This window comes from Lepidochelys kempii, chromosome 3, assembly GCF_965140265.1.
Source record: "Lepidochelys kempii isolate rLepKem1 chromosome 3, rLepKem1.hap2, whole genome shotgun sequence".
NCBI classification, from domain to species: domain Eukaryota; kingdom Metazoa; phylum Chordata; order Testudines; family Cheloniidae; genus Lepidochelys; species Lepidochelys kempii.
In genome coordinates, this window is record NC_133258.1 from 83,799,607 (window position 1) to 83,820,547 (window position 20,941).

At 39.7% G+C, this 20,941-nt stretch overlaps 1 protein-coding gene across 1 annotated transcript in view; it reads right to left on the reverse strand.

Moving 5' to 3' along the window:
• The window catches only part of AK9 (adenylate kinase 9), a 239,389-nt gene that overhangs the window by 142,918 nt on the left and 75,530 nt on the right, over positions 1 to 20,941 (reverse strand). The window contains 5 exon segments of the mRNA XM_073336992.1: positions 56 to 170; positions 4,624 to 4,780; positions 8,033 to 8,187; positions 9,336 to 9,410; positions 20,056 to 20,097. Of these exon segments, the coding sequence (XP_073193093.1) occupies positions 56 to 170; positions 4,624 to 4,780; positions 8,033 to 8,187; positions 9,336 to 9,410; positions 20,056 to 20,097 (544 nt within the window).

Sequence of the window (20,941 nt, forward strand, 5' to 3'; positions counted from 1 at the left end):
TCTTATATCAAATGAATTCTTTTTATATTTTATGCATTCACATGTTACATTTTACCTTGTTTCTTCCTCCTCTTTTTGCTTTTTTAATGCTTCATCTGTAAGTCTTTCCAAAATCTTAGAATTAATTTCATCTTTATTTGTTAGGTACAATCTGCGTAGTAAAAATATTCCTGCAATACAATTACACAAGAGTAATATACTTTTGGTAGCAATATAAAACTACCATCTCATTAGAAGGAATATGCTTTTAAGGTATGAAATCCCTTTTATAAATGGTTGACAGCTTAGAGACACATTTTTAAATTTTAGAGAAGAAGTGTGTGCCAATTTAAATGACAGATATACCACTTTTGAAAATTTTAAAGCTTTGTTTTCAGTGCCAACAGCCTAATAACTTGAGTGTGGGATATGGCAAGGCTATGGTGGGGGATAAGTATTGAAATTTTACATTTGTGTATGTCATATTTTAAACTGAAATTGTTGTTTTTCTAGCTTGTATGTGTGCCCATAGTTTAAGAATGGCAAAAAATGTTTAAAAAATCATGAAAAAAATATAAAATCCATGAATCCATATTACTGGTTCAGGGTATGCAGAAATAAAGACTTACGTCCTCAGTTCTGCAAAGCTCTTATCCATATGAGTAACTTTATTCACATGAGCAGCGGCATATCATTCATTTGGTTTGGCAAACAGATACAGGGACACATCGTTGGCAGGTATATCTCCATTTAATTAAATAGAGCTATGCTGATTTCAGGGGTTCTCATAACAAAACTGTTAGTGCCCTCAAAGTGCCCTCAAAGTGGCCATCTACTGTTGCTGGTGGCTGCTATGACAATTTTTCCTAAAATGCTTCATTAACTTTAGGAAAAACGAATACATATTTACATGTGCATGTCCAAATCATAGTAACTTATTTATACAAGTGTTGGGTTTTTTTGCAAACTCAATAATAAAAACACAGTTGTCTCTATTCTTTTCTGGACCTAAACAGAATTCAAACACAAATAAGGTACTTTGCATGTTCTTGGCTTTTTTGTTGTTGTTTCTTTAGTTTTTTTGGTTTTATTTTTTTAGACTTGCTAGCTAATAAGCCTGCTTCTACTTTTCACAGCAGCAGACTTGTTAGCTAGCTGGGAGGCAATAAAAACTGATATTAACAAACATACAAATATCACTTTCACAGCAGATTTACTCAGTCCTGGCAAGCCAGGAGACAAATTAAGCCTTAGATGAGGAGGTAGGAAGGGAGGCAGTGGGGGGGGTGGGTGAGGCAGCAAGAACCAGGGGTGATGTGTGAGGGACCGGGGGACAGAGCCCATGGCTGGATCCCACCGCTGCATGGCTGGAGCCTGACACCCACAACCCCAGGTCTGAAGCAGGAAGCCTGAGCCCCACTGCCCCAGGAGGTGGGGAACTCACACCAGCTGTCTGCTCCTCTAGCATTTGTGGCTCCAGAGGGAGCCAAAGTCCAACCCCTCCTGGTGGCCCAGGGGAGCGCTGCTGCTTTATGCTCCCAATCACCACCCAGAAGGCTGTGGTGGCAAGAAAAGCCATCCAGCCCCTACTGGCCGTATTTGAGAAATGCTGATTTAGACCAACTGAGGGTGTGGTCTATGATACAATAACTCAAAGTGTTCTAGAAATGCAGAAGTGGGTTATTATTTCTATTAGAAGATATAAGTGGAAAGCAGACACAGAATGTGTAAAAATTTACCCCAACAAAACATTTAAAATAGTTAAGGGGATACTCCGCTAATACACCTATAAAAAAGCCAGAAACTACTTAGTTTGTTCCTTAGCCATCCCTTGATTTGGATTTCTCCACATTACCTTATTCATACCCAAACACACAGGGTTCCTTTATCACCTCCAGACAAAACATGCAATTTTTAACTCTGTCTATATTGGAATGGTTAGAAATGTATGTTATTTAGTTGCTGGAAATACTGAATTGGTGCTGCATTGAAGAAGATAGTTTGTGTATGGTATAGATTTTTAGTTGATTGTTGTGTTTAAGTGTGTTGCTTGTTTGGCTAATTGTTAAATAGCAGCAACTGTTTTAAGTGGAAACAATTTGTAACAATAGTTAGCATTTTCAGAAGCTACCATTTGTAATGTTTCTAATAGAGTTATTTAGGTGATGTGCTGAGGAGGTGTGACATTATCTGATTAAATATGACCATGTAGATCATTGTTGCAACCACTGTTATATAATTACAACAAATCTTGTACAAATTATGTCAAGCAAAGTGTCTATGGAAAGGTTATGATTTGCTGAATATGATTATGCAATTTGTATCCATGTATCATTTTTGTATTTGAAGTTATGAGCACTGGCTCTATACCTGTATTTCAAATATGTTTATTCCTGGGTAATATCCACAAGGTATTTAGCCTGCACATCTTGAAGGGACTATTCAAATTAAGTGGTTCATCAAGGAACACTTAACTCACAATGGACCATGGAAGACGCCTATCTACACTTAATGGACTTTCCTGCTGTGACTAAGCAAAATCATGCATGGACATGTGACTTGCCCATGTGACTCCAAATACCATCTTGCTACCTGTAATTTTCCACTAGCTGTGCTGAGGGCTTTGTTTGAAACAATGGATTTCCCTCCACATGGCAGAAGCTATAAAAGGCTCTGGAAACATCTCCATTTGGCCTCTTTCCTGCTCAAACCTCTGGCCTATGGACTTATACTAATGGGAGCATTCTAACCAAGGGATTGAGGACCTTCCAATGATTTGGAAGCAACCAGACACTTGACTTAAGACAGCAGTTTATTTCATCACTGCTCCAAACCTGAATCAAGAACTTTGCAATTATTGTATGTATTTGATTCCTTTAACCAATTTTAACTCTCACCTTTCTTTCTTTCTTTTTATAAATAAACCTTTAGATTTCAGATACTAAAGGATTGGCAACAGCATGATTTTTGGGTAAGGTCAGAGTTATATATTGACTTGGGTGTGTGACTGGTCCTTTGGGGACCAGAAGAACCTTTTATCTGATGAAATTGGTTTTAAAGAACTCATTGTTAAATCTAGTGTTTTTGGTGGTGCTACAAGGACTGGAATACTTAGGGAAACTGCTTTTCTGACTTCTTATTATGTTGGATCATATTAAAGAAGTTCTGTATTAAAATCACAAATGAGTTTGATTCCCCATAGTTTAGATTCCAGGGTATTACTAATTAAGAGGTCTCTTGGTTTTTGGTACTGTTTCTCTCCCTCTATGTTTGAAACTTGCAAGCTGCTAATTGTGTTAGTCTGTTCTCAAAACAATTCTTTGTAATAACAACTACTCACACAGAGAGACTCAAAGTAATACTCTGTAACAACAGAAACAGCACCCAGAGACTCCCCGCCCTTTTGTTGTATTCATCTCGCTTTGTTAACAATTGTGATTAAAATAGAGATAGAGGATGTATGTGGATGGATGCTTGGTGTGGATAATAACTGAATGATCAGGGAGGTGCCAGCCTAAGAATCCAGTGTCCATCGGCTGAAGAAGGCGTCAAGTGGAAATAACCAGAGGACCCCACCCCCCCGGAGGGCAGACTGGAATCCACCCAACAGCCTCAAGAATGGGAGAATCAAAGAACAAGATAACATCTAGCAGCACGGAGCCGTCAGGAATGTGCTATCTGCTGATTGATTCAGCAACAGCATGATGAAGCAATTCCCATAGACTGGCATAGGAAGAAATTCCTATAAAAATGGACTCTAGAAAGTGAGAACTTTGGGGTCTGATTCTGCAAACCAACTTCCAGGAGCATCAGATGAGCATCTGACAAGGCCCTGCTCCCTCCTCATGTCCAGGCCACCTGGCCAGTGGCTTGGCATGAGCAACTCTAAGGCTGGTAATTATAACAACCTTGCAGAACCTGTGTGTGTGTGTGTGTGTGTGTGTGTTTGTGTGTGTGTGAATAAATATGAGATTGAATGGAATGTTATAGCTATAACTAACTGCTTACTATGATAACAACCTTGCAGAACCTGTGTGTGTGTGTTTGTAGGAATGAATGTGTGAATAAATATGAAATTGAATGGAATGTTATAGCTATAACTAACTGCTTACTATGATTCTTTCTGTATTCACAATAAATGTGGTATTTTGCTTTTTTCCCTTTAATAAGATCCTGCTGGTTTTTATTTTATTGGTATAACAGTTAGCCAGTGTGGTGAAACAGAAGTTTACTTTTGTTGCTGGTTTGGTATATCTCACGGGAACATAACCACCAGTTTTGGGGTGTGTCTGCCCTATTTTTTGACAGTTTGTCCAGAATTTGGTATTCTCAGCTGTGACCCACTGAGGCACAGTTGCAGGAAGTGTGCTGTTATGTTTTTCAATATTTAGGTTTGGGGCTGGAATTATGTGGGCATGTTTTGTGTGGAGTCACAGGGAGGAGACCTGCATTACAGACAAAATTATTTAAAAAGGCAGGGAGAGAAATGGATCCCTTTTGATATAGAGGCAAAGTCCTACAAAATTGCTAGTGGGACACAAGTACACTTTAACTCACATTTCTTATAACAATACCTCAAGCAAAGACATCAAAATTGGGAAAAGATTTTCATTTTTATGCTTTAAAAGTAAAACATTTACTAACCATTTTTTTCTATATTCTTCAGACAGACAACAGTGTCAGGTAAGAGGCCTTTTTCTGACAAGGCTAACCAATGCTCTGATGTTATAGGATAGTTATCTAGTACCCATCCTCCTTTTTCTGGAGCCCCAGGAAACCTGTCTTTGTTCTTCTTAGTCAGCTGTTACAAAATGTTGGATTTAGTTGTAAAACAAAATGATATAAATACAATAATATCAGTGAATTGTTTAGAAAAACAGACAATATAAATTCTTTCTACTCACAAAAAATGTGAGCTGAACTTTGTGTTACAGTTTTGAAGATTTCCAAGATCAACAAAATGGTAGTTACGCTTTAAAAACTGCGGTAGCTTAAGTGGAATGAGCATTACTGTTTTGAGAAGGAAACACCAGTTTCCATATTAATATAAATCATTTACACTCAAAGTATCATTTACAAAATTCAATAACAAACAATAAGAAGATGTGGACTTCTCTTAACTATCTTACTTCCTGGCCAAATAAAAGCTAAGATCCCTCTTTAACATCTAGCCTACACTGGATAAACTCCTTATATGATGTATGAGAAAACAGGAAAAAGTAATGAAGGAAATAGACTGGTTTAGGTAAAATTCATCACTTTTGGTCGCAATGTTAAAGGAAGACTCTGGAAGGGCATCTACTTCCACTGTTTTAGTACAACTAATTTCTTTGTGTAATGTACATAATTCAAATTCAGAGATGGAGAATATTGGAAGTTTCAGGGCCAAATCTAGGAATCTAGTAACAGCTCTCTTAATAATAGGAGACACTTTAATTGCTTTTATATTATTTAAACACTTTCCCATTGAAGTGAGGAGAAGGATAGAGAAAGAGAAAGCTTTTGAAAGTTCAAGATGACTGATCACATTGAGGTTGATAAGGTTGAACTTTATAGTGAAGTTCTATACCTGATTTTACATTATTCAATATTTTGGTCAATGATCCAGAAGTAAATAAAATATCACAGATGATGAAATTTGTAGATGATACAAAGATTGGCACAATGGCAAAGAATGCTGAGAACAAGACAGTTATATAAAGTGATCTGGATTGCTTGTTTAAGCTATTCCATTCAAACAAAATGTATTAAACAGATCCAAATGCAAGGTTATGCATCTAGGTCCAAAGAATGTGGAATCCAGACCAGTGAGTGGTTGTGTCACCACCTGTCCTGTAACCCTGTATGCCTTAAATCCTTTGCTGCTGTGGCTCACAACCCACACACCAACAGCCAGCAGACAAGTATGCAGTTCTCTGAAGTGTTTGTGTGCTTTGCGTTCAACACTCTGACCCCTGCAGTCTGCCTACAACACAACAGCCCAACTCTAGTCTCTATCACCCAATTATCTTAAGCAGAGGTGATATCAGACACACTCCCAGACCTGAATTTCCCCAAAACCATCTTCCATGAAGTGTCCAGCCCTCTCCTGGACCACTCAGAGAAAGAATAATGTTCCTTTGCTCTTTTAAAGAGAGAACAATTTGCAGCTTACCATATTAACTGGAATTAATTACTTCTATTCAAATACAGCACTGTATTAGTTTAGATTAAAAGTAAAACAAGTTCATTAACAAAAGGACATAGCTTAAGTGATGCCAAGTAAAAGAAATAAAGGTAGAGATGATTACAAGCAAATAAAAGTAAAAATATGCTTTCTAATAGCTAAGACCTAATTTCAGCATCTTATAGTCTTTGTTCAAGATTTGTGAGGAAACTATCTTCCGTTCCCAGAGATTTCAACGCCCTTGGCAGGAATGTATCCTGGAAAGTAGAAACTCTGAAAAGGATATAGGAGTGATAGTGGACAAGCAATTCAACATGAGCTCCCAGTGCAAGGCAGTGGCAAGAAAGGGATAATATAATCTTAGATGTATAAATAGGGAGTAGGAGTAAGGAGGTATACGGTATTGGTGAGACCTATAATAGAATACTGCATCCCGTCTTGGTGTTCACATATTAAAAAGTATGTTGAACAATTGAAGAGGGTTCAGAAAAGAGCCACAAAAATTATTTGAGGTTGGAGAAAATGCTGTACAGTAAGAGACTTAAAAAGAACATTGAAAGCTGGCTTCGTTACGATGTGTAAGTACCTTCATAGGGAGAAAATACCAGTTTCTAAAGCACTCCTCAAGCTAGTTGAGAGAGGCCGAACAGTATCTGCTGAGAGACTGCAGAATTGGAATTAATTTGCAAACTGGACACCATTAAATTAGGCTTGAATAAAGACTGGGAGTGGATGTGTCATTACACAAAGTAAAACTATTTCTCCATGTTTATTTCTCCGCCTCCCGCCACTGTTCCTCACACGTTCTTGTCAACTGATGGAAATAGCCCATCTTGATTATCACTACGAAAGGTTTTTTTTTCTCTCCTGCTGGTAATAGCTCACCTTAACTGATCACTCTCTTTATAGTGTGTATGGTAACACCCATTGTTTCATATTCTCTGTGTATATAAAATCTTCCTACTGTATTTTCCACTGCATGCATCCGATGAAGTGGGTTTTAACCCACAAAAGCTTATGCTCAAATAAATGTTAGTCTCTAAGGTGCCACAAGTACTCCTGTTCTTTTTGAGGATTCTTAACTCAAGCCCCAATTCAAGAAAGCACTGAAGCATATATGTAAGTTGATCCCTATTCAAGAAAACACTTACGTACTTACTTAAATCCCATTGAAGTCAATGGGACTTAAGTAGGTGTTTAAAATTAAGCACATGCTTAAGGGCATAACTGAAGTAGGAAGCTTACACCGTATCCACTCTCACTGATCTAACAGTAACCCTAATCTTTTCAGAGTTTGGCCTGGAAGTTATCCGTTTTAGAAGAAAACAATGGTGAATTCTCATAGGCTGATCCTAAAGTCCTTGCTTAGGCAATCATTGGGGAGTTTTGCCCAAGAACTGAAGAAAAAGGCTTTCTAATAATTGATTTAAGAACCTGTCTTAGATTTCTATGTTACAGTCTTAACAGTGTAGTAAGGAAGCACCTCTTAATTCACTGTTATAGCTATAAACATCAATACAGCTCCTGAGTATGATGGTATATTATACTGTACATTGCTTAAGGGCCATGTGGGAGAGATCTAAGCCTTTCTACACTGCTGCTCTGAAATTCCAATAGTATCAGAAGGTTTACAGTGAAACTAAAACAAAAATGAATATAAAATTAATAAGTTTGACATTCCTAATTAAAAGGCTACAAATATTACATCCTAATGTAAGCTAGTCTACAGTATGTTTTGGGTCAAACTGAGACTATATAACGTGAAGTATACTAGATTTACATTTCAAATGTACAATTTGAAAAGTAAATGTTGCCAAAGGAATACATAAAATATTACAAGGAACTCTTAGAAATGACATTTGAATGTTTTGGTACTGGTATTTTTACCTCTGTAATGGCTTCCTCTAATACTTCAGCATATACTTCAGCTGGTAGCATTATTGGAGATTGTGCTGCAATCTTTACAGCTTCTTCTAACAAAGCTTGAACTTCTGGGTGATCAGCAGTTACCTCTGACTCTGATGTGTTTCTTGATGTATCTTCTATTGTGTTTGCAAGGAATTAATTAATAATAAAGATCGCTTATATCTTATATTTTACACAGTATTTTTCATCTAAAAAGACTTATAAAGCATTTTACAGATCTTACAAATGAGTGTGTACGTCCTATAAACAGGAGTCATTTAAATGACCACCAAAACATAGCCACTTCTTAGGTGGAATGCAGCAGTCATTTAACAACACAGCAACACTACACAACAGTTTTGAAGAAGTTACACAACATGAATTGAAGAATATTCCCTCAAAATGACATTTAATAATGACAACCGAAGACCTTGATTTTATGTCTCATTCAAAAGATAACCTCTTACACAGTATAATGACCCCTAACACCAGAAAGGGCATTAGTTCAATATTGACTCAGTGAGAAGAGTGATACCAACTGAATCACCACTACCACTTCCTTTAGCACCCTCAGATCTTCTCTTGTGGATTTCTAGTCAAAGCGTTAACTTGCTCTGACCCAGTCTAGTATGTTAGAAATAACAAAAATCACAGCGCAAGGTGGCACCTCATCAGGGGTAGTAAATTATTTTTTGTTGAGGTCAAAATGTTTTGGTCAAGATATAGTCAAGGTCCAGACTTCAGAGAAAATAATAATGATAATAAGTTAAATAAAAATTTCAGGGTCTGTTCAAAAGTGTCTGGCAGTCCAGATTTTGCCTGCGGTCTGCCTATTGACTACCCTTTCTATAAACTATAAGGTCTATATTCCCAAAGATTGACTAGCACTGTGCATTCAATCATTCATTTATTGTACAACAGGAATAAAGATCATATATTGAAATGATTAAATATTTTAGGAGGATTTCAAGATCATTAATTTTTCCATATGCCTTGTTGATAAAATAGTAACAAATATATTGTGAAGTTACTATATAAAATGCATGATGTATTGTGTGAAAACTAGCATTTGACAAAAATGTCAAACTCACTTTTTGTAAAACTAATTATATCAAGATTTTTCATTATTTGTCAGTGTTGAATTTTTGTCCCACAGAGATCTAAACGTTATCAAGATATATCTGCATTAAATTATAATCTCTTTGGTCCAGAGACTTTGTCTTCTGTCATATTTGAACATTGGAAAACAGACAGACATAATTATAATAATTAAAAATATTAGTACCATTTTGTTCTTCTGTGGTTCCTTCTCCATCGGTTTTGGATGTGGAAGTATCCTCAGTGGTGTCTTTAGTATCCACTATAGTTATCAAATATCATAACATTAAAATAATATTCTGATTAAAGGAAAAGATATTTTTGTCAGAAAGTAAAAATAATACATTTTGGTAAATCTGCATTTCCTTTGTAGAGACTTCTGTGTTACACAATAAGCAAGCATATTACAATCAGAATACTACTACTTCAAGAATAATGTTAAACTTATTAATTATATTTTAATGTAATCCAGTTTATGGATTAATTTTGTAATTGGCAACTCTTGCACAATTTACTAAGGTGTTTGTGAGACTCAAGTAATGGTTATGTATAAGGGTAGAATTGCATTTCCATGACATTGCTAACATGGAAACAATACTGCTTAATATTTTGTTTGCAGTGCCATGTACTCTGTAGTAAGATGGACCTAAATTGTGCTGCAAAGTTTCTAGATATTGTAGTATTCTGGTGAAAGTTGTGTAACAGTTTCAGATACATTTTTAAGTTTGAGAGTTTTATTGAATTAAATATTAAAAAATAATAGTCCAGTCAGTACAGTAGCTTTTATGTTGTTTATTTTTATATTGAATTCAGGGTTGCTTTTTTACAATGTTCCAATATTTTCAGTTTTTAATATGTTATAGGTCATCTTTAGGTTTAAAAGTTAACATTAAAATGTGTGAGACAATTCACGTCGCTCAAATCTATTGTTTCAGGCTGGCTGAAAAACTAAGGGAGACTCCACTGCACCTGTTTATATATGGTTCACATTTTTCAAGCTTTTCTTCCCAACCATAAGGACAAGAAATATGGTGTTTTTTTAAAGGAAAACTCAGATTCTGAAGCACTACTCTGCAGTTAGAGATGAATTCTGTGCAAATTATGTGGGTGTGGAGTCTGAAGGGCCATGATCACACATTTGAAAAATTATTTTTCAAGTTATTCCACATACTTATACAAAGTGTTCACAGAGAAATCATCCACTAAACATTCTTCCAACAGTCTACCACAAGTCCCCACTTAGCATACTCAACGGATATTTCATCATATTGTAATGTCTTTCAGTGATACAGGAAAAATCATGGGCCAAATTGGTCTAATTCTGCTGAAATACTGGAGTTATACTAGAAATTAATTTGGCTGCCTGTGTATTATAGCAAATGGAAAAAATAAATCAATAAAACATTATGATTGAGAAATAAATCACACAAAATCTGGAAATCCAAAAAGTTACGGTTTCTAACACAACAACATTGACTCAGTCACATGGAGCGCCACTCAAAGACTACTGAAATCAATGAGAGTCATTCTAATACTTCAGTGGGAGTTGGTTTGGATTCATGGTCCATCCTATGCTCCTTTGTATACAATAAGTTAGGGAGACTTTCCTTATTCAATATTTACTTGTACTTTGAATTGGACAATGTTTTTTAAAAAATGTATAGTACAGGCTAAAATTAAACCCAGCTTTGTTGTGCTCAGGTGCCATACCAAGAGAACATGGGCAGAGAATGAAGTTATTTAAAAACTCTGGTTATTAAATCATTGAAGGCATGTTTCAATCATATTTTTAAATGCTCATAACTTGTCAAGTTTTGAGAATTTAAAAAACATAATAGATTTTGACTAGGCCACCAAAAAACACATGTCTAATCTAGGGACTCTGTCCCTGACAAATTTCAAGTTCTAGCACCTCAATGAGAAGAGTTAAGAGCTACTGAAAGATAATTACAATTTCTTTTTAAACGTCAAAAGGTGTATTCCCCTCACCCCCACCCACTGTCTTCAGTCTCAAAAGCTGCTGAACCATTTTGGTTCAAAGTTTCAGAAGGATTTCATTCTCAATCATAAACCAGACACGAAAAGTAATAAAACCAAAAGATTAATGTTTGAGTAAGTTATAAGCAACTGACAAAGGCCATTTAGAATGCTAACTGCTTAGGAAAAAAATGATTATACCTTTCCGTAACTGTTGTTCTTCAAGATGTGTTGCACATGTCCATTCCACTGTAGGTATGCATGCAACTTGTGCACAGTTATCAGAGAACTTCCGTTCAGCAGTACCCACTGGAGAAGCGCAAGTGCCCTCTGGTCCCTGATGCCACTGCACACAGATATAAAGGGTCACGTTGCCCACAACCTCCGTCAGTTCCCACTGGGAAGACTCTGATAGAGAAGGGAAGGAGGGCAGGTTGTGAAATGGACATGTGCAATATATCTTGAAGAACATGTTATGGAAAGGCAGATAACCGTTTTTTCTTCTTCAAGTGATTGCACATTTCCATTCCACTGTAGGTGACTCGTATGCAGTTCGAACTGGAAGTGGACTTGGAGTCTACTTGAACAAGGATTGTAGCATCATTTATCCAAATCTGGCATCATCTCTAGACTGATGAGAGATGGCATAATGAGAAGCAAGTGTATGGAATGATGACCAGGTTGCCACCAGATTGCTACCCTACAGATATCCAGAATGGGAACACAAGTGAGAAAGGCTGCAGAAGTCACCTGAGACCTGGTCAAGTGACCCATCATTTTACTTGGAGGTGCAACATCAGCCAATTGGTAGCATAAACCAATACAGATGAAAATCTAGGCAAAGATCCTCTGGGTGGAGACTGGGTGGCCCATTACTCTATCTGAAATCACGATGAAGAGTTGAGATGAAGACCTGACTGGTTCTAGTCTGATCCTGGTAAAAAGCAAAACTCTTCTAACATCTAGAGCATGGAGTTTTTCTTCTTCTTTACTTGAATGGGGCTTTGAAAAGGAAGTTGGTAAAAAAAATCACTTGATTCATGTGAAATTTGGAAACCACTTTAGACAAGAACTTAGGGTGAGTCAAAGGAAAACCTTGTCCCTAAAGAAAATTGTATAGGGAGGCTCCGATTCTAAAGCCTACCCAATTTAGTCTCTAAGGTGCCACAAGTACTCCTTTTCTTTTTGTGAATACAGACTAACACGGCTGCTACTCTGAAACCATTCTAAAGCCTGCAGCTCCTCTACTCTCCTGGCTGAGGTTATAGCAACCGAAAGCCATCTTCATAGACAGGTATAACAGAGAATAAGTCGCTAGCATCTCAGAAGGGGGACTCATCAACTTAGCAAGCACTAAATTCAAACCCCACTGTGGAACCAGGTTATGAACCTGAGTGTATAATATGAGCAAACCCTTTAGAAATCTGATGGGCGTATGGTTTGAAAAAATTGATCAGTTTTCCACAGTAGGGTGGAAAACTGAACTAGCTGCCAGATGGACTCAGATGGAACTAACAGTGAAGATTAGCTCTTTCAAAAGCAACAGATAGTCCAAGATATGGCAAATCGGAGCTTGAGCTGGGAGGATGCTTCTTTGTATGGACCAGATGCAGAATGCCTTCTATTTAGTAAGGCAAGTAGACCTCGTTGAATGTTTCCTGCTATTTAGCAGCACCTCCTGCATCCTCTTAGAGTAAACTCATTCCGAGGTTGTCAGCCATGACGCATCCCTGCTGTCAGGCAGCTGGTGTGAAGGTTGGGATGAAGGAGGTGGCTGTGGTCCTGGGAGATCACATCCACATTTCTCGGGAGAAAGAGCGGAAGTCTTACTGATAGGGCTAGTAGAGTCAAAAACCAATGAGCTATTAAGAATAAGGTGAGTGGAATCTTGCTTGGATAAGACTTTGGGCAGGAGAAGAATGGAGGGAAGGCATACACCAGAACTTTTGACCAGGGATGGAGGAAAGCATCTGTCAGCGAACCCAGGCTGTGACCCACACGGGAGCAAAAGAAAAGATGACATTTTTTGTTTTCTCTTGTTGCAAATAGGTCCACTTGGGCAGTTCTCCACCACTGGAAAATGGAACTGGACACATTTGGTTCACATTCACATGGTGACCTGCGAAAGACCTGCTCAGGCAGCCTGCCAGAGTATTTTGAACTCCCGGAAGGTAAGCAGCTTTCAGGTTGATGGAACTGGCAATGCAGAAATTCCAAAGGATTGCCTCCTGGCATAACTTTGTCAATCGACACCCTTCCCCAGTCCATTGCTTGTTTACATAGTTGATAGCTGCTGTGTTCTCTAAAAGTACCAGCAAATTTCCACTTAGGTGCTGGGGAGACAAAAGGCTTTGACTCTGAATGGGACCTAAGTGAGCTCCCCAACCTAGATCTAATGCATCTTGTGACTAGGGTGAGTCTGTTGAGGAAGGGCACAGGGAACTCTCTCACAAACATTCATAGGTTCTACCATCAGTCTAGGGAAGACAAGACCTACGCAGGTACTTGAACCACCATGAGTATATGTTGGCAGGCCAGTGAGTACACTGAGGCTATCCAACTCTGTAGATATCTGAGATGTAGTCTGGCATGCTGCACCATGTAAATGCATGCTGCCATGTGTCTTATAAGTTTGAGGCAGTTCCAAACTATGGTAACAGGGTGCACCTTTAGATCTAAAGCAATGACCTACATTGTTTAGAACCATGGCTCTAGCAGGAAAGCCCAGGTCTTTGTAGAGTCCAGGATTGCCCAGTGAATTCTATTCTTTGAACAAGAGACAGGATGGATTTCTCTGTATTGATTAGAAGAGCCAATACATCAAAAGTATAATGTCTATGTTGGAGGGTACCTGAGACTTGGTCTGGTATCTTACTAGCCAGTCATCCAGATAAGGAAGAGGAAGTTACTCACCTTGTGCAGTAACGGAGGTTCTTCGAGATGTGTGTCCTTGTGGATGCTCCACTTTAGGTGTTGATGTGCCCCACTGTGCTCGTAGCCAGAGATTTATGGTAGCCGTGCCCCGTTGGGTTGCACATGCGCGGTCCCCATCTCATGCCGCTTCAGGTGGTTAACTGGCACTGTGCGACCAATCCCCCCTCTGTTCCTTCTCTACTGCACTCTGGTGATAGAACTCTGAAGCAGATGGTAGTGGAGTACCCACAGGGACACACGTCTTGAAGAACCTCTGTTACAGCACAAGGTAAGTAACTTTCTCTTCTTCTTCGAGTGATGTCCCTGTGGGTACTTCACTACCTGGAGAACAGTGCCCTCTGATGGATGGAGGGGGCTTTGGAGTTGAAGTAGTAGCAGATGAAAGTACTGTGTGACCAAATAGGGTGTCGGAAGATGCATGTTGTTGCAACACATAGTGCCGTGTAAACGTGTGTGGTGAGGTCCAGGTTGCGGTCCTACAGATTTCTGAAATCAGAACATTGTTGAGAGGACTGATATGGAGGCTGATAGATTCCTGGTAGAATAAGTATGAATCCACATAGGGAGTTCTCATTCATGCTGGAGATAACAGTTTGATACAGTCTGATATCCATTTAGATAGCCATTGTTTGGAAATAGTGTTGCCTTTTGATCGTTTGAGTGAAATGAACAGTTTTGGAGACCTGCAAAAAGATTTTGTTCTATGGATGTAAAAGACTATAGCCCTGCTGACATCCAATGAGTGTAGTCTAAATTGTCATCTGCCCGTATGTGGTTTCAGAAAAAGCGTCGGTAAGTATATAGGTTGGCTAAGGTAAAAGGATGAGACAACCTTAGGTAAAAACTTAGAATGTGATCTGAGAGATACTTTATCTTTGAAAAGGATTGTATCAGGTGGGTCTGTCATGAGAGCTGCTAGTTCCCACACTCTCCTGGCAGATGTAATGGCCTCTAGGAATGCAACCTTCATAGAGAGGTGTAATAATAGGTAGCCACAGGCTCAAAAGGGGCCTGCTGAGGGTGTGGAGGATTAAGCTGAGGTCCCATGGCAGGTTAGGGTTCCTAACTTCTGGATAGGAGCGGGAGAGACCCTTTAGGAAGTTTTGGAATCTAAACTCCTTTAGGAAGTGTTTAGTAAGTGGATGTGTGAAAACAGAGAATCCATCAACTTTATGATGAAATGTGGTGATGGCTGACAGATGTACATGGCTTGAACTCATGGAGAGGCCCGTTTGAGTTCCAGTAAGTGATCTAAAATGACAGGTAAGGGGGCTGACAGAGATGTAGTCTGTTTGCGTTGGCACCATGAGTCAAATCGCTTCCACTTATGTACATATGTGAGTTGGGTAGTTGTCCTACGGCTGTTTAATAATATTTTTTGTACCTCTGAGGAACATGTCATTTCAGATCCTGAGAGCCATGTAATAATCAGGCTTTGAGATGAAGACTTTCGGGATCTGGATGGATGATGCGACCTGTGTCCTGTGATAGAAGCCAAGGCAGAAGCGGGAGTGTGCGTGGTGGACAGACCACCATGTGGAGAAGGTAAGGGTACCATGTTTGTCATGTCCATGTGGGGGCTATTAGGATTACTCTGGATCAGTCTTGTTTTATCTTGTGGAGTACACAGCTAGGAGGGGGGGTGGGAGGGAAGGCATATAGGAGGGGAGCGTTTCACTTGATGAGGAAGGCATCGCCCGGACAGTGTCAACCAAGTCCTGCTCTGGAGCAGAACTGGAGGCATTTGGAGTTGTGTGGTGGCAAAGAGGTCTATTGTTGGGAACCCCCACATCTGAAAAATATCTAGGATTACCATGTATTCAACTCCCATTCATGATCTTGATAAAACTTCCTGCTCAGGGTATCTGCCATGATGTTCTGGCAGCCAGGTAGGTATGATGCTATAACATGGACATTATGTTTGATGCACCATTGCCAAAGAGGCATCGCTTCTACATATAGGGAATGCAATTGCACTCCCCCTTGTCTGTTTATGTAGAACATACAAGCTACATTGTCTGTGAGAATCTGTACCATTTTGTTTTTGATTAGTGATAGGAAGTGAGAACAGGCATTTTGAACTGCTTGTAGTTCCAGCTGGTTGATATGAAGATGGGACTCTGCCATAGACCATCGGCCCTGTATAGAGTATCCATGGTTATGGTGAGCAATGGTGGATTCTATAGTAATGGCACCCCCCTGCTGACGTTGTCTAGATTGGCCCACCTTAATAGGGAATCCCTGACTGTATTGGGCATGATGATGAGCTTGTTTATGCTGTGCATGTGTGGGACATAATTTGTCTGGAGCCATACTTGTAGATACCACATGTGTAGTCTTGCATGTCAGACGATGAAGGTCCTGGCGGCCATGTGGCCTAGGATTTGTAGGCAAGTTCTGGCAGACACTTGTGGGCTGTTCTGTACTGTTGAGATCAAGGCGGTTAGAGTCAGAAAGCATTTTGTTCATAGGGAGGCAGTTGCTTCGAGGGAGTTGAGGTCTGCTCCAATGAACTCCAGGCATTGGACAGGTATTAGAGTAGACTTTTGTATGTTTATGTGAAGTCCTAAGCTGGTGAACGTATTTATTGTATGTTGGGTGGAGTCTATGGCTATCTATAGTGTTGATGTTTTCAGCAGATAGTTGTGTAAGAAGGGGAATATCATGATTCCCTCTCTGTGTAGGTAGGCAGCTGTGTCCTGGAGTTAGGTTCCAAAGAACTTCCTTTTGGACCCCAGCTTGAATCCTGCTTAGCTATACCTTAACCAATCATTTTAAACTAAAGTACTACAAAACAGTATTTTTCAACAATCCTAACCCATTATGAAACAATTCTTTAACCAATCATACCCCACCACCTTAGTTGATTTAAATCTTGCAAAGTTAGTTACGCAACAGACCGAAACAATCAAAGAATCAGACAGAAACCATACAGATAAACAATGGAGAAATAGAGACCAAAAAGGCAAAATAATAAAGTATAGATTTCACAAGCGCAACTGTTGATAAGTGATTCCTTGCCAGACAGAATGCTATCAAACACAGTTTTCTTTAACCATCTTAAGATCTGTTTCTTTATCTGGCGATGGTGGGTACTATTAGGACAAGAGCGCCTTCTTAATGGCTCAATATTACATTGTTTTGGAAAGGACCTTACAGAAGGTCTGAAGCTGTTGGGAATGCTGTGGGCTTTCTTTTTGCTACTAGTTTATGGATCTCCAGAGACTTAAGGGTTGCCCTTGAATCCTTAAGACTATGAAGTCTCTCTTCTGTTTTATTGGAAAACAGTGAGGGACCTTCAAAAGGAAAGTCCTGAATTGATTATTCAGGCTGGCTGATGACTGCTGCCAAAATGAACACTGCATAGTGACGGAGAAAGCCGTAGCTCGAGATGCAGTCTGCCTCATCCAGGTTTGCCTGCAATGTTGTCCAGGCAGATAATTTGTCCTCCTCCACTATTACAAAGAACTCCTGCTTTGTCTCACCATGATGCTTGTCTTTGAACTTCAGGATATTACCTCATACGCTGAAATTGTAGTGACCGAGCAGAGCTTGCTAGTTTGCAATCCTAATCCTGTGGAATAAAAAGTTTCCTCCCAAAAAGGCCTAGCTTGTTTGCTTCCTTTCCCTTTGGAGTAAGAAGCCTAGAGTCCCTGACTCTCTTTTTCACTGGCAGCAGCAATCAACAGGAAGCCTGAGGAGGGTGGTTGTAGAAATGTTCAAATCCCTGAAAAGCGACATAATAGCTCTTCTCCACCCTTTTAGCAACTGGAGGCAGAGAAGTTGGAGTCTGATATAAAATCCTGAGAGACTGCAGGATAATCTCATCAATAGGGTGAGCTACCCTAGAGGGGCCTTCAGAGGCAAAAATGTCCATGCGCCTGTGTGATCTTTCCTGTACCTCTTTTGTTTGGATATCCAGAGCTGCAGCCATCCTCCTCAACAAACCTGGATGAGCTCTGAAATCATCAGGAGGGGGAGAGGTAGACTCATTCACTACTCCCTCATCAGGTGATGAAGAAGAAGAGGCTAAGTGTGTTGAGAGGTCCCTCCTCCAATTCCTCTACAGAAGACTACTGAGCACATGGTTCCATCTGCATGATACTGATCTTAGTACCAGGGGAGAGAAGATGATGACCATCCTGCAGATGCTCCTGTGCCTAGCTGATGTATAGAGGTGGGAAGGGAGCAGAGAGGCTCGCTAATCTGGAGGGAAGACCCTAGGGGTCCAACAGGGCCATTGGTATTGAGGTAGGACTCAGCTATGTGAGCCCACTGGCTCTTAGAATGCTGAGGCTGTGATTGGTACCACGGCAGGCAGGCACCCTACTGGGGCTACTGGGCATGCTTGGGTCACAAAAGATTCCACTTCAGAGTCTGATGAGGAGCCCCTTCCACACACCATGGGGGAACTGACCCCATTAGTACCAGAGAGCCAAGTTCTGATTCTGGAGAAGGAGATACTGGCAATATCATTGCTGGCTTGCCTCTAGATGGAATCCTATTCAGAGGTGCCATGAGAGAAGAAGTGGTCAGTACACAACAGTGCTCTGGGGCTGAAGTTGGGACTGTAGAAGTGTGTAGTTCCACCAGTACTGTGCAAGGTTCCTGAATCCCAGGAGAAGACGGCACTGATGGGTTATGGATCTCCCTGACTATCTCAAAAACCTCAGGCGTTGACAGCACAGAAAAGGGGTCCTGTGTCTGCACTACCGAAAGGTGTGCTAGTCATTCAGAGATTGGTCTCAGTGCACCCTTTCTGGTTCTGGATTCAGCAATCCCTCCTGGTTTATAGACTGCTCCTGGGAGTGCGACTTCTTTGAGCACCTTTCTGAGTCCATGTGTCCACTCAGAGCCTTTGTAGTAGACTTGGAAGACCCCAGTACTGAGTCTTTAAGAGACTTATGCAGTCTCTTCTTAGGCACCAGTGATGTGGATCTGCCTGTGGACTCCGTCAGATCAAGTCTAGCACTCCTGACTGACTTGGATGTTCTTGGCACCCATACAGAGTGGGAAAGTTACGACAGTGGATGAAGCATAGACTTCCTAAGCAGGTAGTCAAGTCAGGCAGCCCTGTCCATTTTCGATTAGTATTTGAAACCTCTACAAATGTGACATTTGTCACTTAAATGAGCCTCTCCCAAACAAACACTTAAGTCAGCTGAGGTGTGAGTTATTCACTGGCATAGATCTATTACATGAACAACAGGCCTTGAAGCCAGGAGAACAGGGCATTACTTTGGTACCAAATTGGGTACCCAACTAGGCACTGGTAACCTACACTAAAAAATACTAATCTAAACTTATTCTTATAACTATTTACAGATATCCTATACAATACTAAAAACTTACACTACAGGTATTATATGCACTAACAAAGGGAAGATAAGTAGAGACAAAGATCACAGCTCCAAAAACAACAACCACCACCACCACCGCTAGCAGTAGGAAGGAACAGAGGAGAATTGGGGGCAGCGTGACCCTTTATACCTGTGTGCAGTGGCATGAGGCAACATAGGCCCAATGGGTACAGCTGAGGGAAAAGTCTCTGACAACTGTGCATGAGACTTGCGCATATGTACAGTGGAATGGACATGTGCAATCACTCCCAAATTCTAGCTGTTTCTATGCATTCCATCTATAGTACATACATTAATTTCCATCTTCAATAATTTTAATATGTTGATATATCTGTAAATTCTGAGATGTCCTAGGTACCACTGAGGGCCTGACTGGTTCCACCATCCTTACTCGACATAATGGAGGGTTGCTGAAATGGACCCTGAGTAATTATATTAGATAAAGCTCCCACCATTTAATCATATATATCGCATATGAAATTGCTTGCATGTCTTACAACACATGCAAATAGTGTCAGGGAGAGACTAAGGACTGCAGAATTGGCCCCAAAGTTTATATCAATTACATGCATGGTATATATTTACCTGAATTATATTTCAGACACTTATGGGTTAGAGTGTATTAATCAGTATTACCTGATGATTCACCTTCTTGTTCTGAAGAATTGTCAGTCTTTTCTGTGTGAACATAAATATTAATACCTATTAACAGTGCAACACTAATTCATTTGTTTATGTATAATTTAGTTAATTATACCTTTAGAATGTTTTTACATAACTCATGTTTACACAGCTCCAACTTCCATTCCTTCACAGCTCACATCCCCTACACCCAAGTCATTCCCTACCCATTCCTTCCTAATACCCCATATCCTAAATCCATTACAAAATATAAAAATTTAGATAAAGTCAATGGCAAAGTATTGTAGCTGGATTGGTTGTGGAGGATTATGCAGGTGTGTGAATTGAGTATGTGGAGAAGATATGAAAGAGATAGAGCTGGGTACTCAGCGTGTGTGAGTTGAGAAGGAGTATATGGTGTGGAGGGATTGGTCAGTTATGAAAGAAAACTAAGCTGGATTGTGAAGGCTGTGAGTTGAATGTGAAGGAAGTCTGAAACTGGCATGGACATGTGGAGATTGTAAGGAAGGATGAATCAGATGTGTGCCTTCTGGAAGCATAAGAATTGCATATGTATAAACAAAATAAAGTCATTTGAAGTATTGCTAGTGTATGCACCATAGCCCTTAGTACTTTTTTTCTTAGCCACCTATGAAAACCTCTTATGCTGTAGAAAAAAAAAAGTGTATGGAAACTCCAGACTTTTCACCAAAATGCATGCCTAACTCTTATCAAAGTCAATGGGATTTTTTTGCACATGGTAGAAATGTAGCATTAGTATCAAGAGTACCTAACCTCCTCACTGCTTTCAGAACAGACTGCAAAACTCCCATTTTCAGTTTAGCTTTTCCGCAGAACAACAAAGAAGGAGATTTAAAATATTCTGACAATGGAGACGAGA